The sequence below is a fragment of the Cucurbita maxima genome, unplaced genomic scaffold (assembly GCF_002738345.1).
Source record: "Cucurbita maxima cultivar Rimu unplaced genomic scaffold, Cmax_1.0 Cma_Scf00026, whole genome shotgun sequence".
NCBI lineage: Eukaryota > Viridiplantae > Streptophyta > Magnoliopsida > Cucurbitales > Cucurbitaceae > Cucurbita > Cucurbita maxima.
Genome location: NW_019272042.1, coordinates 2,659,067 through 2,676,469, shown reverse-complemented (window position 1 = coordinate 2,676,469; position 17,403 = coordinate 2,659,067). Strand labels below are relative to the sequence as shown.

Genomic DNA, 17,403 nt, shown 5'->3' with positions numbered 1-17,403 from the left:
AAAAAAAAAAAAAAAAAAAAAAAAAAAAAAAAAAAAAAAAAAAAAAAAAAAGACAGAAAAAGAATAATTGCATTGTCTTGTCGCTGTAATTGGTAATGAATTTGCTACCCTGAAACGGAGCTGAACTCCGCCGCCAACTCAGCGGTTCGACAGGCGGCCGACAGCCGTTGATTGAATTCATCAACCATCCCATCAGGCACAAACGGCGTTCTACAGAGTGGACACGTGTCGTGATTGTGATTGATCCAACGCTCCACACACCTCCGGTGGAATATGTGCTTGCAGTTCATCAGCAACCGGATCTCCTCCGCCCCCTCGAATTCGTAGAGGCAAACAACGCAATTCTCCGGCGGGTCGGAAAGATCCGAGAATTTCACCACCGGGAGGAATTCGCGGAGAATGACGGCTGACGGAGGAGGGTTTAGAGGAAATTGGATCTCCGGCGGGGTGGATTCGCGGCGGAGAAACGGCGGCAGCCACAGGAGGCGGAAACAGGACATGACGAGGTGAGTTAGGACGTCGTGGACGGTGAGCAGAAGGAGGAGCATGCTGGGGAAGAGCTCCTCCGTGTAAGTCACCGGAAAGCCCATTATCGGGGTCGGTCGGGTTTCTAGAGAGAGAAATCTAGAGAGATTTTGTTTTGGCAGTTACGGTAATGGCGGCTCTGTTTGTAAAGTGGGGATTTCATTTAATATATAGAGTTTGGGAATGAAAAAAACAGCGGGTGGGAGATGATAAACTCACACGGTAGTGCGATGAGGGTGATGGAAATGACCAATGGAGCCCACTCTCTCTCTTTTTCTTTTTCTTTTTTTAATTTGTATTTAACCAATTCAACTTAAATTATTTTAAAGAGAATCAAATCTTTTTTAAAGAAAGCAATACACCAAATAATATTTAATCATTTAGGTATTTTTCAATTTAATAATCATTCATGAAAGCTCGACCTTTAAGCAAATTAATAATCATTATTTTTAGATGGTTTAATCATAAAAATTCCATGGTTAAGTGTGCTTTATTTTGAGCAATTCTATGTTAGGTAACTTTTTCGGATTTCTAAATTGAGTTGGTGTGTGAGAATAGTTTACTCTTGTAAGCAAATAGTAAATAACATAATCATGTCATGAGGGGGTAGGTTTAGAGTAAAAGACTGTATTCAGTAAAAGTTATATATGGTAAAACTATATATATAGTAAACTCTATTTTGAAAATGTAATTATCTGTATTAGTCAATATTTCTCTTCTATTCAAAAGGACAGCAATGAATGGATAGACCCATAAACCTAATCAAAACTTGTTATTTTTATGTTTCCTTTGACAATATGAGTCCACCCCTAATAGATATTGTTTGTTACATATCAGAGATTTTCACACCAAATGTTTCGTTCTTCTCTCCAATTGATATGAGATCTTATACTCTTCCTTTCTCTCTCTTCTGTAAAAAAAAACTACCTAGTTATTCACACTTCTAATTAAGCTTTAAGTTGAAATGATTCATTAATTTAGCCTTATTTGTCAATTTATCGAAAAATTTTAGGACCTCTTGATGGGAACTCTTATTTTATTTCTCGAAATTCTTATTTATCTTTGCAAAAATGTAAATTGTACTACAACTGCCCTCTTACTACGAATATGCAAATCTGGAGAGGGTTCATATTTGCAAAACAATATGGAACAAATCAATTGTATTGACCCGCAGGCGGATACGGAGCATAACCCGTTGCCGGATAGCCTTGATAATGAGCTGGGACCGGGTAGCCTTGAGCCGGGGGAGGGGGCGGGTATCCGAATGGTTGTCCAGACACCATAGGAGGAGGATAACCATCCGGATCAGGAACCGGTTGAGTCATCCGAGACATCTGCTGTGCAGGAGGCACAGCCATGGCTGGTTGGGGTCCAAAATTGCCATCTCTTTTGTCCAACTCAAGCTTGTGCTGTGTCTGCAGTTCTCCATAGCAACAACATCAGAAAAAACATAATAGGTTGAGGATGGTTGGGAGGCAGTCCTACGTTAATTACTTTAGAGAATGATCATGAATTTATAAGGAATACATCTCAATTGACATGAGAGCTTTTGAGGAAGCCCAAAGCAAAGCCATGAGAGCATATGCTCAAAGTCGACAATATCATACCATTGTGGAGGTTCGTGATTCCTAACATGGTATCAGAGTCATGCCCTTAACTTAGTCATGTCAATAGAATTCTCAAATGTCGAACAAAGTTGTGAGTCTCGAAGGTGTAGTCAAAAGTGACGTGACTCAAGTGTTGAACAAAAGGTGTACTTTGTTCGAAGACTCCTGAGAAGGAGTTGAGCCTCGATTAATGGAAGGCTGTTCGAGGGCTCCATAGGCCTTAGGGGAGGCTCTATAGTGTACTTTGTTCGAGCGGAGGAGTCCCCGCGTTGGCTAATTTGTATTGTAATGTACTACTCGTTTAACTGCAGAATTCATGCATGCTACTACAGAGAGTTCAAGAATAAAACATGCAAATCTGTACCTTTGAATTGAAGAACAAGATGATCTATAAGGTGTAGATAGATGGTTTCCATTAATTTATTGACGGTAGAAACTTTGTTAAACTTTGTTATAAATGTTAATAGCGTTAATCCTAGTTTCAAAGTTCATGAGTATTTTTTAAATACGATACTAACGGTAAAGATATCTTTGAACTTTTGAAAGTTCGAACGCTCGGGCGTACCTGCATGCACGCACAGACGCTGCAAAACAAATGAACAAATTATAAATGACAGTAATATTCAAAGTATGAAAAGAACTTCAAGATTGAAACGCAAGCCCCTTACGTGCAGTAGACAAAGTTAGATAAACAAGACATTATATGTGCGGTCTCTAGAAGTTCTTCACTTCCAAGCAAGCAAGCAATTAATGAGCATATGCAAGCCAGTTGTGAGAGGCACAACATAAAGCCCTGCAAAGCCCAAACTTGTTAAGGAGAGAGAAAAGAATGAGATGCGACTAACTCAATGAACGAATGGATCGAGAGCGAAGACGTTACGATGATGCAGTTATCACACTCAGTTGTCTGTATATTGAACTCGTCTTGCAACATGAAACGCGTTGATGCAACCGAGTTAGAAAAGCAACAGAAAACCTGAATAGAGTTCATAACCAAAACACTGCAATTCTTCAAACTATGACCACAAAAAGATGACTAAAGGCTCATAGGAGATGCCTGTTCTCGATCGATAAATGTACCTCAGTGCATAGACAAGCTTCAGGACATTTACTTTCTCCACACTTGCCACTGCAAGGCATGTAGCCACCGCAGCATGTGTATCTATGATAGATTCATCGAAAGGTTCAGAAATGGTACATACTTTATCTTCTGAAAAAATTACAAACTGTCATCGAAAATACCTCGACATATCATTGTAAAGAGCTCGTTTTCGCAGAAGGTATGAAACACATGGGCCACTTTTCACAAAATCAAGAAACATTGTAAGAAAAACCATATCAAAGTACTCTACAAACCTAGAAAGCAAGAAAAACCAATACCATTTTGAATACTATAAAGCTTGTACATATTTACCTAGAAATCACGAATATCCACAATGGTATAATATTGTCCATTTTGAGCATAAGCTCTCGTGGCTTTACTTTTGGTTTCGCCAAAAGACCTCATACCAATAGAGATAACGTTCCTTACCTATAAACCCATGATCTTCCTCTTAACTAGGCAATGTGAGACTACTCCTTTTAATAATCCTCAACAATCCTCCCCTTGAACAAAGTAATCATAGAGCCTCCCTGGAGGCCTATGGAACCCTCAAACAGCCTCCCTTTAATTGAGGCTCGACTCCTTTCTCTGGAGCCCTCAAACAAAATACATCATTTGTTTGACACTTAAGTCACTTTTGACTCTATCTTCGAGACTCACAACTTCTTCGTTCGACATTTGAGGATTCCATTGACATGGCTAAGTTAAGGGCAGGACTCTTATACCATGGTAGGAATCACAAACCTCCACAACGTATGATATTGTCCACTTTGAGCATAAGCCCTCATGGTTTAGCTTTTGGTTTCCCCGAAAGACCTCATACCAATATAGATAGTGTTCCTTATAAACCCATCATCTTCCTCTTAATTAGCCAATATGCGACTACTCCTTTTAATAATCCTTGAGAACTCATGTCCACAAACTTAACAAACCCTTTCAATTACAGAAATCAAAACTATACCTGAGAACTCATCAGAGAACAAACAGCTTACCAGAATATAGAAAAGCAACAATCTGCAAAAAAGAACAAGATAATGTTCTAATTAGAAACCCCTCAAATAGCGAAGGAACCAACAGCCGCCATGGTTAATCAAATGGAAAGGAACAGAGCTAGAGAAAGCTAAAACAACATTTCAATCAAAATCAACAATGAATCGATTTAGGTAACTTTTTCCCTACATCATTAACGAAACAGAGAAACAGAACCCAACTAAAGAATCAACTACAAACCCAAGATTTTCAGCATTCATCCCAAAAAATCAAAGCAATCAAACAAAAAATCAGGAACACATACAAGATGGGTGGGCAGCAATGGTGCCCATAAGATCAGTGTGCCACAGATTCCTATAGCTCTGACGGAGCTGCATTTTATCGACATAATCAGCCTGCGACGCCATGGTCGAACAGCGAAGGAGCCGCTTCGAGGCTGAAATTCGAAAATCAAAACACAACCCAGATGGGGTTTTGAGGCGAATTTGAAAAGGGTTAAAAGAGGAGAGACTGAAGTGGAAGCAAATCGACCTCTAAAAATGGCAACAGAGTTTGAGAGGGAATAAATTCCTCTTTTGAGCTGTATTAAGTGCCAGAGAAGATAAACCTGTGTGCGCCGGCCGTGGTATTATGGATAATTGAATCGAACGCCATTGGGCACTGCAACATGGAATTCTAAGGATCTTCACAGCCAACAATGGAGCTTTGCGCGTTGGGGTTTCTTAGCGGTAAAGGAAGGGATGAACTCGGAGGACAATCTTTTTTTAGTTTCAAAAAATATATTTATTTTACCTACTTCTTTTTCCATCTAACAAAATTCCTAATTTAATTTAGAATTTTTTTTTCTTTATATTTTTAAATCAGTAGAAATAATATCCTTGCAAAAATAATAATAATAATAATAATAAAGATTATTAATTTCAATTAAATGTTAGAATTAAAATGTGTATCCTATATAGTAAAATAAAATAAACATGCATCTTCTATAGTTTTTGCCGAATAAGAAATTTTCTTAAATTATGTAATTAAAAATTATTAAATTCGAGACATAGAGTGGACGATGTCACTGAAAGATAAAGATAGGCAACTTAGTTAAATGAAGAAGAGCACAAAAGAATGAGATAAGACGTGTATTCCTTGAGCCACTGCCTCGTACTTTAGGTAGATGGCTTCACAAGAGTTGTCGAGATTAACATCTGCTCAAGAGAGAGCATTAGGCTAGACGTGAGTGACACAAGTTGGGTAAGAATAAACAAGTGTCAGTGTAACTTAGTTGAGAATTTGGTTGAAGAGTCGTGTAACGATAAAAAAAAAAATATTCATTGGTAGGGGATTTCACTTGGAAAAGAAAATGTTCCATACTAATGGATTCGGTTCCATAACCATGGGTTCCAATGTACGAGATCTTGTAGCACTTACCAATGAGGCCCTATCGATTAGTATTATGTAGAAGAAATCAATTCTAGACACTAGTATAATTAGATCTGTTCTTCATAGACAAACTTAGGATTTGGGATCCCAGGTAAGATCGGTTCAGATCATGTGATCCTTTTCTATTAGATAGGAAGGGCTGCTGCACAAAATGTGCATCTAAGTAATTGCTCCATAGATCCTATATCTAAGTAATTGCTCTATAGATCCAATATCTATCTGTATGAAGAAGAAATCATATAACAAAGGGGGTTCTTTTTTGTACAAATGGTACTTCGAACTTTGAATGAGCATAACTCCCCACTCTCATTCGAGAGAGAGCAAGAGGAAGAGATATGTAATTTAAAGGGAGATTATAGTGATTTAGGAGGGTTTCGATTCGGTACCCGTCGGGCGAATTGGGTCGAGAGATCCAGAAACCATGAAGTCCAACCCGTTTCAACCCAACCCAACCGTTCACGGCCCATGGGTAGGCACTCCCCTGTACAACCTGTGGCCTACACCTCCTCTACAACTCGCCTGCATGAAGTTGGAATCGTTAGTAATCGTCGGTCGTCACCACCCAATCACCTGTGGCCTACGCCTCCTCTTGACTCGGTTCAATGGCTCATCCTGGCTCAGCTTGGTAACTTACTTTATATCGTTTTTTAGATAGTTTTAGGACATATATGGAAAATAACTATCATGTTTAAATAAACAACTGGGTATGTCATGGTATGTCATGTTTTGTCTTACCATGTAAAATTATCTGAGGGAATGATGTTAAAGGTAAATCATCGCTCGCACTTTTGATGTCAACAGATTTGCAATTGTGCGGCACTCACTTTCCAACGATAAGTGAGCTAAGTCAATTCGTTCTTGCATCGCCTACGGCCAAGCGACGTATGCTCGAGTCTCTGGCCTTGGTTTTAAGAGAAGGTTTTAGAAAACGAGGGCAGAGAGAGATTTTAAAAGGAGAGATTTTTGAAAGAGACATTATATAAGCAGGCAATAACAACGGCTCACAATATATAACCTTGGGTAGGGATAAGTTGACAACTAGTCGTATCCCCCTATTGATGGTGTTAATATAACACATGTGGAAGCAATTTAGATCTTAGGCACTCTTAGAACATTAATTATAGTAAATAACTAGCATGTTCATAAGTATTAAAACTTAATGAGTTTGAATACTAACCTTTTGTAGTTCAAATTCCTTTTTCCTCACGAATCGGTTTCGAACCACCACTAGTGTCTTCTCCACTATCCTCCGACCTTAGAATGGGATTGTGGAATCCGGTGAGTGACTTAAACTTGGGAGGGATTTTGTATATATGAAGAGAGTGTTTGTGAGAGGTTTTTCTCAAGGTTTTTTTACCAAGAAGAAGACCTTTCATGTATTATGATCACTCTATTTATAGAGTCATGTTTGCGTGTTCATGCAAATTTGAGATCACCTAATTTTGACACTCAAAATTCTACTCAAATGTTTGGGATTATGTGGCAAGCACGCATGTTTGAGTTAACCAAATTTTGACACTCAAAATTCCACTCAAATTTGTGGGGTTTATTTGGTAAACATGCAAGTTTGGTTAAACCAAATTTTGACACCTCAAAATTCCACTGACATGGATTTTTCTATTAAATGAAGTCAATATTTTGACTTTCTTCATTTTGATTCAACAATCAATTTGAATTATTAATTTTAAATTAAAGTAATATTAAATGATTAATTAAAATATTTAATTAATATTTAATATTAATTCAAATGTCAATCCCAATTAATTCAGACACATATTTGATTAAGATATTTAAATTTTATTTAAATATCACAAATTCTCTCTTTTTGTTTAATTCGTAAATAAACAAAAATGTGGTTAAATATATCGTATATATGTAGGGCATATTCCCTAATTTGAATTTGAACACTTCGAACTCACTTGTCACATTGTTCTATGGTTTAGTCTGATATGAGCTAGCAGAGGGACCTAATGGACCTATAGATCATGGGCTCCAACGATCCAAGATTACCTGGTTAAACTCATTAACCTTGTTAACCAACATTCATTAACTACTAGGACATTCCACTTTAGCCTAGTAGTTGCACTCCCCTCACTATAGATATATTTCTGTCCATTTGATATAACCATGATTAGTAAGTCAATCCTTTGCAGGTTGTTCGTAACTAGAGCTGGGTCAATTTACCGTTTTACCCCTAAAGTTACTTCTTATTTCTTACCGTTTTACCCCTAAAGTTATTTCTTATTTCTTATGTCTCACTGATCCTCTAATGAACAATTGGTTTGTGGTCCAACCAATAAACCGAATCCCTCTCAGGCCAATGAGAGGGTGGAGCCCCTTGTTCAAGACCTGGAGTTAGTACTTAAGGGAATTACCTCTCTTCTATCCGTAAAAGTGGGTAGTAGTGAATTCCATCTTGCACCCCACGTCCCCAGCCATTTACCTAGTCTTACCCCTAAAATGGGAGGCCTATTGAGTCGGCGAACTTGAGTCACTCTCACCCATGCAAATCTAAGGATAATTTCGAATAAACAGGAGTTCATGGTTAGCTCAGGATTAAGATTGAGTTACCTAAGTCATCGAATGAAAAGAAAATCAGTCTCAACAGTAAACGACATTATAAAGTGAGAGTGATTTTCTTCATGGTCGGATCTTATGCAATACTCATTGCATAGGACACCTCCACTCACATGTCTCCTCATGTACAATTTAGTGATCACATTGTAAAGTGAGAGTGATTTTCTTCAAAGTGGGCCGCATCCATAGTGTCCCCAAAATAAGGTATTCAGCCTTATCCTTATACTATAGATCATTTTGACTATATACTTGAACTTGATCAACTCTTATGTCTTTACATATAGTTCAAGTAATCATACTATAGCCAGAGTGTTCTTAGTTTATTGAATTTAGATTAATGATCGTAAAGTTCACTATATCCAATAACAATCTTTATGGAATAAACAACAATAATAACTTTATTGAAAATAAAATATGTTTTTTGTTTACCAACTATGAGTTTTAGGACATAAAACCCAACACCTATAGTACATTCTTTGGCATTTCATGTCTGACATGCCTAGACATGATATTTCTGAAACGTCATACTTCCTAGAAATACAAATGTAAAACACTAGAATATTAAAAGACATAAAGGGTTGGGCTTGTCATGGGCATGCGGCCATGGGCAACATGCCTTGGACGAGCATGACCATGACATCCTCCCCCACGTAATTGGTTGACGTCTCTGTCAACCGACTACTTTCAAACCTGGCGATGTGGGTGGCAGCGGAGTCCAGATCTTCAGCGCGTTCCCAACTTGTTTCCTCTGTAGGAAGATTCTTCCATTTGACAAGGAATTCACGAATCGTCCGTACAGGTCTTCCTATCTTTCTAACCCTGTCGGCTAGGATCTCCTCTATTTCTTTGTTGTCTCTTTGTTTCAGATCGATGCTCGGTCTCGTGATACATTTTGTTGATCGTCGTCTGGGTCAGGGTGATAGGGCTTCAAGTTGCTCATATGAATTAGTGGGTAGATTTTCATCCTTGTGGGTAGCGCAACTCTGTAGAAGGTAGCCCCAATCTTTTTAAGGACTTCAACCGGCCATTCATATTTTCAAACTAGTCTCTGGTCCTTTCGGCTGCGAAATCTGATCTGTTCTGGTCTCAACTTGATGAGGACTTGATCTCCTACTTAGAATTGGAGGGGGCGACGCTTCTTGTCCTCCCACTTCTTCATATGCTTGGAAGCTTTCTCTAAATATGCTCGGGCTATATCTGTTGTCTACTTCCATTCTCTTGTGAAGTTTTGAGCTTGAGGGTTTTTCCCTGCATAAGGATGATCAATAATAAGGGGCAAGGCTGGTTGTCGTCCACTTACAATTTCGAAGGGGCTCTTCCTCGTACACGAGCTCGTTTGACAATTGAAACAGAATTGGACGGCATCTAGCAGTTGTATCCCATTTTTCTGGCGAGCGTCAACGAAGTGACGTAAGCATTCTTTGAGTAAGCAGTTGAACAGTTCTGTCTGTCCATCGGTTTGAGGATGATAGCTCGAGGAGATGTTTAAAGTCGTTCCCAAGAAGGCAAATAATTCGGTCCACAATGTGCCAATGAATCTACCATCCCTATCACTGATGATGCTCGACAGAATGCCCCATAACTTTACAACGTGTTTGAAAAATAGTTGGGTTGTTAGTTCAGCCGAGCATAATTTGGGAGTGGGGACGAACGTCGCATATTTTGAGAACCGGTCTATGATAACCAAGATGGTGTCATATTCTCCGACTTTTGGGAGGTGTGTTATGAAATCCAGAGACACACTTTCCTAAGGCCTTGTTGGCACAGGTAGAGATTCTAAGAGTCTCGAGACTTTGGCTTTCTCGACTTTGTTCTGTTGGCAGATGAGGCACGTGTTGGTGTACTGCATGATGTCGTCTCACATATTCGGCCAAAAGTACCCCTTTTTTGTTAGGGCATATGTTCTTTGTCACCCAGGGTGTCCGGCTCATAAGGTATCATGGCATTCCTGAATAAGCTTCTTCCTCTATTCTCCCATTCTTGGGACGTATAATTTGTTTCCTTTAGTCATTAGAAGGTCTCCCTCGACCCAAAACTATCGTGTCTTCTTAGCTTTAGCTAGTTCGACGACGGCTTTGGCCGATGGGTCTTTGTGTAAATGTTCTTTGATGATGTCGTGCATCGATCCATCGATCTTACTTGAATGAATATGGACTAACATGCACAGGGCCGCATGTTCACCCTTCCGACTCAGTGCATCGGTTGCTTGATTACTCTTTCCTGCATTGTGTTCAAATTTGAAGTCGAACAGCCAACGACTTCTGCCACCGAGCTTGTTTTGTCGTCAATATTGGTTGATCGAAGAAGTGGCAAATGACACTGTTATCCGTCTTCACTATGAACTGTGATCCCAAGAGATATTATCTCCAGACTCGTAGGCAATGGACCACAGCCAGCATTTCTTTTTCAGAGACAGTGTATCTCCGTTCAGCATCATTGAGCTTTCGATTTTCATAAGTGATGGGGTGACCTTCTTGAATAAGGACACCTCCTAGGTGATACGTACTTGGTAGTACCCTGATTGTAAGTCCAACTTCGTGAAGTATTTGGCCCCGTGAAGTTGGTCAAACAAGTCGACTATTATCGGCAGTGGGTATTTGTTGCGTACCGTCACCTTGTTTAAGGCTCTATAATCTATGCACAAACGCAACGTCTCATCCTTCTTTTTCTGCAATAGTACGGGGGCTCCGTAAGGCGCCTTTGCCAAGCGGATGAATCCTACCGTCAACAACTCATCTAGTTGTTTCCTCAATTCGGCTAGCTTAGGGGGAGCCATCCAGTATGCGTTCTTCGTTGGGGGTTTAACCCCAGGGAGGAGTTCAATTTCATGATCAATGCCTCGATGGGGTGGTAATGTTTGTGGTAAGCTCTCTAGCATTATGTCAGCATAACTGTCTAGTACCTCCTTGATTTCGCTTGGAATAGTTTCCTCAATGGTCACTTCTTCCATCAGTGGTATAGCCATAAATGTAGGTTCCTCTCGTGCGAGTCCTCTTTTCAATTGTATGGCCGAGATCATTCTAAGATTACCTAGTTGCTTGATGCTTGCAGGTATTACTGTGGGGTTGTGGTTGGTGATCACCAAGCATTTCGCCAGTGGCATTGGGATAACTTTGTGCTCTAGGAGGAACTCCATCCCAAGTACGACGTCAAAGTCGTCCATGCAAACCATGACAAGGTCCAACTCTTCTGTCCAAGTCCCTAATTTGAAGGGGACTCTTTTGGAAACTTCCACAATAGGCAAGGCCTCAGAGTTGACAGCTTTCATTTTTTCGGGGTCCTTTTCTATGGTGAGTCCCAATCTTCGTGCTTCTTGATCGGCGATGAAGTTGTGGGCCGCTCCTGAGTCTATCAAGGTGCTCTTGCTTGGTCGAGAGTTTATTATCGCATCCACGAACATGAGCCCTTTCTCTATTATCTCCTTTGGTTTGACCTTCCGTTGGAGGGCTGACAAGAATTTAAGTGCGCCCATTCGAGGGTTGTCTTGATCTTCCTTCTTGTCTTGCATTGTCCCTACTCCTGTGTCGTAGCTATCTTGAATGGACACTTGGAGTGCACTGAGAGAGTCCCGATGAGGATAGTAGGACAGTTTGTGGGGGGCCTTTACACAACAGGCATTGTAAAGATGTTGTCGGGTGGTTCTTTTGAGGGTAAGGTCCTCGAGATGTTCCCGCTTGGTTGTTCTGAGGAGGTCTATCTGTCCACCCGCTTGATCTGTCGTTACTTCCGTTTGGCCTATTGGGACTTCCATTTCGATGACCTGACGGTTTATATGTTTTTCCCCCAGTGTTTGGGCCTGTGTTGTTCTTCTTTGGTAACCCACTTCGTTCTCATAGTCTAGAAGTCTCTCAGCGCTGGCAATTGCGGTAGCTAGGTCTTTGACCTTTTTCTCGTGTATTTTCGTATAAAGAAGAATACCTTGTCCTTCTTTAATGTGCCCTTGATATCTAGCATCAAGGTTGAGAACTGTCTGACATAGTCCCTTATGCTTCCAGTTTGCTTTAGGGCTATTAGTTTTTCCATTGCCAGATGTTCTACGTTTTCGGGGAAGAATTGGTCCCTCAACTCTCTCTTGAGGTCTTCCCACGAGTTTATGGTGCACAATCCATTCTCGATGTCTTGCACCTTCGTACGCCACCAAAGTTTAGCATTGTCTATGAGATACATCAAGGCTATTGTCACCTTTATGTCGTCAGTACAAGCCGTTGTGGCTTTGAAGTACTGTTCGACATCAAAGATGAAGTTCTCCAACTCTTTGGCGTCCCGGTTCCATTTGAAAGGTCTAGGGTCTGGGAACTTCAGTTTGTTGGATTCTGTATTGGTTTGCCCAGCCGTGACGTTCTCCACGGCTTTCATGGTCACCTTAATTCGGGTGCTCATGATGGACATCTTTTCTTGGATGTCATCGATCGTTGTTCTGAACTCGTTAGCTAATCCGTTGAACAAACTCATCATTGTATTTTGTAGCACGTCAAACTCTTCGCCACGTCCCTCCTTGTACGCGACAGAGCTATCGGGGCTACTAAATAGTCTTGGGCTGCTCGTAAGAACAACTCTTTCTTAGAGCGAGGTCACTCGAAACATCAGTTCTGCGATTGGCAACCCATCCAGGCGGTTGCCCATTGCATCGATTTCTACGACTTTTCCATTCAATTCTGTCACCCGTGCTTTTAGGAAGCGAATGGTGTCAGGGACTTCTTTGGAACAGCATTTCCTCATTTATTAGAGTAAGCCGGTCAGCTTGTGATTTGGGTGTCGACTTTGTCGTCAACATGTTTTCGATCTTTGCTATGTCACGAAGCTATGTTTTTGGTCTTTGCTTTGTCGTCGACTTTGTCCCCGACCACTCTGATACCATTTGTCACAATCGCACTTTTGATGGCAACGGACTTGCAATTGTGCGACACTCACTTCCCAACGACAAAAGTGTCTTGCGTCGCCTACGGCCAAGCAACTTATGCTCAAGCCTCTGGCCTCAGTTTTAAGAGAATGTTTTAGAAAACGAGGGCAGAGAGATTTTCGAAATAGAGATATTTGGTATCCCCACTATAGCTTATAGTACATTCTGTGTCATTTCATGTCTGACAAGACTTAGATATGATATTTCTGAAACGTCATACTTCCTAGAAATACAAAAGTAAAAACACTAGAATATGATTAGACATAAAGAGTTGAGCTTGTCATGGGCAACATACCTTGGACGTGTATGACCTTGCACTAAGCACGTGCATTTTCTTGCACACATTAATTATACCTTCGAGGTTTACGAGTAATAATAGTTGGATACAAACTCAAAAGAAATCAAATCAAAGTTAACAAACAATTAGCCGAGAAAGAGGATCATAGCAATAATTGGTGAATAAGGAACTTAGAGGTAATATTGATGACACAATTGTGTGATTTTACAAATATTATTAAAATAAACAAATGATTAAAGACAGAAGTTGATTACGAGGACACAGTATTTTGAATTGAATTTGATGAAAAGTCATGAAACAAATGACTCCAAATAAAATTGGTGATTATTGGAGATGAGACTCCTTAGTAGCCAGGAAACTGTGGTGGAGGCGGCGATGAATACTGGAAGCCGATATTTGGTGGGAGAATTAAGTCCTCGAATGCTGGCGGTGGAGAAGAATCGGGAGCAGGAGGAGGAGTTTCGATCGCAGGAGGTGGAGATTGTTCTGGTGGAGGCGGAGATTGTTCTGGTGGAGGCGGAGATTGTTCTGGTGGAGGCGGAGATTGCTCTGGTGGAGGCGGAGATTGCTCTGGTGGCGGCGGAGATTGCTCTGGTGGCGGCGGAGATTGCTCTGGTGGCGGCGGAGATTGCTCTGGTGGAGGCGGAGATTGTTCTGGTGGCGGCGGAGAGTGAACGGGTGGGGGCGGAGATTGTTCTGGTGGGGGAGGAGAGTAAACGGGTGGGGGTGGAGATTGTTCTGGTGGCGGTGGAGAGTAAACGGGTGGGGGTGGAGATTGTTCTGGTGGCGGTGGAGAGTAAACGGGTGGGGGTGGAGATTGTTCTGGTGGCGGTGGAGAGTAAATGGGTGGGGGTGGAGATTGTTCTGGTGGGGGTGGAGAGTAAACAGGTGGGGGTGGAGATTGTTCTGGTGGGGGTGGAGAGTAAACAGGTGGGGGTGGAGATTGTTCTGGTGGCGGCGGAGAGTAGACGGGGGGTGGCGGAGAGTAGACGGGAGGTGGTGGGGAGTGGACCGGTGGTGGAGGAGAGTGGTCGGGTGGTGGTGGAGAGTGGTCGGGGGGTGGTGGAGAGTGGACTGGTGGCGGTGAGGATGGAACAGAGGGCGTTGGTTTGTGAGATGTTGGTGGTGGAAACACAATCGGAGATGGTGGAGACCCAACTTCTATGTAAGGGATTTCACCCACAGATGGTGGCGGCGGCGGCCTAAATCTGGGCGATGGTGACTGAACAAATGGATCATCAGCACAACCACCACACTCCATGGGTTTATCCAAAACAGAGCTACACTTGGCCGCATCTCTCTGCTCCGGTCGATTCCCCAAACAATTCCCAACATCATCAAAAGAATTCTTAGATTCTTTAGACCCAACACACACCGCATCTTCCTCACTAAAATAATTGTTCGAACAATTAAAGTAAGTCAATTTAGGCAACTCGCAAACACCCCCTAAAACAGAGCCCCTCAATTCATTATTACTAACATCCAAAACCTCCAAACTCTGCAGCCCCGGCAATGATTTAGGCAGCTCGCCGACAAAGAAATTGTAACTAACATCAATAAGTGTCATATTCACAAGCTGTCCCATCTCGTAAGGGAAACAGCCGCTGAGGTTGTTGCCGAGGAACAGGGCCTGGTTGAGGTTGGGCATATGGCCGATGGTGTTAGGAATGCAGCCCTGGAACTCGTTGTAGGCGAAGGACACGACAGAGACGGTGGAGTTTCCGATGGTATGTGGGATGAAGGAAGTGAATCTGTTATTGTTTAGGAAAATGGCATCGAATTCCTTGGTGAACAGAGCAGGTGGGATTGCTCCTTCGAAGTTATTGAACCTGAGATCGAGGTACTTAGCGACGGACCATTCAAGAACAACCTCAGGGAAATGGCCGACGAAGCGGTTAGTGCTGATATCAAATTCAAACATGAGGGTGAGCTGGGAGAAGCTATAAGGAACGATCCCACAGAATCTATTGGAGTTAATATGGAACAGAGCTAAATCGGTGATGAGGCCTAATTCCGGCACCAAATGGCCGGCAATATCGCCATGGTTCAAATCAATGCCGGCGACAACTTCAATGGTTGAGTCATCAAGCGCCGTGGTACAAAAGACGCCGACGTAAGAGCAGACATCGGCACCAACCCAATTGGCGGTCATGTTTAGAGGGTCGGAGTAAATGGCTAATTTCCAAGCTTGAAGGGCGATGTAGGCCTTTTTCAACCTCTCATTAGGGAAAGTGTCGGGAATGTCGAGTTCGTATTTGTAGTCATCTGGGAGGTTTTCGTATTCTTTTAAAGCTTTAAGTTGGCGGCGAACGATGAATGAAGCTTCGGCGTCGGAGAGGGCAACGGAGAGAAGTGGCAGAGAGAGGAGGAGGAGGAGGAGGAGAATGCAGCCATGGTTAACTTGGTTTCTAAGAAGACAAGTCATTGAGAGCTTTGTTGATGTGTGAATGAGGAGGGGATTGTGGCATTTTAAAGTTTTTTTTTTTTTTTCTCTATTTTTGGTGAAATGGGTTAATGTGGATTCATGGGTTGAGATTGATTTTAGGGTTTGTAATTTTTTTTTTTTTTTTTTTTTTTTTTTTTGTGGTGATTAGGTTTTTTCTTTATTTAGGGTTTTTTCTATGTCGTGGTAAAAAGATTGGTAATAATTTTAGGGTTTAGGGTTTAGAATTTCTAATTTAGATGGGTTTCAATAATATAAATTAATTAATTTTCATTTATTAACCATAGTCATTCAATTATAGACATAAAATTTCACTCTTTTGCATTATAAGATAAGTGGTGTCTAAAATTTAATCATTATAATCTAGTCGATCATTTACAACTAACTTATAATTATAAATAGGTCAAAAGTTTACTGAACATAACATTGAAAAAAATAGTTAAGAGAACGAAAAATTGAAACCGTACCATCTTCTTAAAAAAAATACTTAATTTTAGTTTCTCAGAAATTAAATATATATTTATAATGTATTAAATTAAAATCATTTTAGACGTGAAGTCACACATAATTGTATATTTATTACACGTCAAAGTTAAAATTAATAAAGAAAAAAGTTTAATAAAACAATATAACTAAAAATTAACTAAAAAAAATGTTACTTGGACAAACAAAAAAAAAAAAAAAAAAAAAAAATTGGATCGAATACAATTTACAACCATGTTTAAATTGGGTTGGATAGTCTTTCTTTAAATTTTTTTAAAAAAAATGTATATTCATTTACAATACATATTTTATTAACCATTAAAATTAATAATTAAAATTTTACAAAAACTTAAATATTAACTATTCATAAGTCACAATATATTAATTTTAATTTTTATGGTTCGAATTACAGATCATCTAGGATGGAATTGAATCAAATTTTTTATTTTAAAAAAAACTTTGACAAAAAAAAATCCAAATTATTTAGTAATATGAACACTATGTTTTGTGGGGGAGAAGAGAAAGGATGTTCTTCAAAAGGGAATATTCACAAAAAAAAGTAAACAAAACTTATTTCAATTTCTTCTTAGACACCAAAGAAATTTTTGGCTAGACAGATAATCTTTTATGGATTAGATGGTTAGAAATCTATTTGAGTATAAGCTTTCATGTTTTGTGCTCCCTCAATCTTTCCCTCGAACACTCCTGAGGTTTATAGAGTCATCGAACAGTCTTTCCTTAATCGAGGTTTAACTCCTTCTCAGACGTTTTTGGACATTTAAGTCACTTTTGATTTTATCTTTGAGAATTACAACTTCTTTATTAGATATTTAATGATTTTATTGATATAGACAGACTAAATTAAAGGTAGAGTTCTTATACTATATTCAGAATTACAAATCTATATACTAATAAGATATTATCATTTTGAACCTAAGATTCAGAAGCTCATAGAAGAGGTAGATGAGAAAGAGAATAACTAAAACTTCTCGATCCATTCACAAAATAAAAGATCAAATCGACTCAAAAATACAAAATCAGATCAGC

General features: G+C 40.1%; 3 protein-coding genes across 4 annotated transcripts; all 3 read right to left on the bottom strand.

The window, feature by feature from the left end:
* Positions 1-32: 32 nt before the first annotated feature.
* Positions 33-650, bottom strand: LOC111499330 (E3 ubiquitin-protein ligase RHA1B-like). Its single transcript, XM_023150907.1, has one exon. The coding sequence runs from the start codon at positions 588-590 to the stop codon at positions 105-107; it is 486 nt and encodes a 161-aa protein (XP_023006675.1). The 5' UTR covers positions 591-650; the 3' UTR covers positions 33-104.
* Positions 651-1,568: 918 nt separating this feature from the next.
* Positions 1,569-4,983, bottom strand: LOC111499309. 2 transcript variants are annotated; one of them, XM_023150879.1, is made up of 9 exons: positions 4,756-4,983; positions 4,529-4,660; positions 4,227-4,248; positions 3,375-3,431; positions 3,213-3,294; positions 3,013-3,108; positions 2,801-2,925; positions 2,698-2,716; positions 1,569-1,940 (listed from the first exon to the last, which is right to left on the bottom strand). In XM_023150879.1, the coding sequence occupies exons 2-9, from the start codon at positions 4,629-4,631 to the stop codon at positions 1,680-1,682; spliced, it is 765 nt and encodes a 254-aa protein (XP_023006647.1). In that variant the 5' UTR covers positions 4,632-4,660; positions 4,756-4,983; the 3' UTR covers positions 1,569-1,679. The 2 variants fall into 2 exon arrangements, with proteins under 2 accessions (XP_023006647.1, XP_023006645.1); XM_023150877.1 differs by lacking the exon at positions 4,756-4,983 and having other exon boundaries at positions 4,529-4,749.
* An 8,677-nt stretch (positions 4,984-13,660) lies between these two features.
* LOC111499227 (pollen-specific leucine-rich repeat extensin-like protein 3) lies at positions 13,661-16,141 on the bottom strand. The gene has a single exon (XM_023150756.1). The coding sequence runs from the start codon at positions 15,853-15,855 to the stop codon at positions 13,774-13,776; it is 2,082 nt and encodes a 693-aa protein (XP_023006524.1). The 5' UTR covers positions 15,856-16,141; the 3' UTR covers positions 13,661-13,773.
* Positions 16,142-17,403: the final 1,262 nt, after the last annotated feature.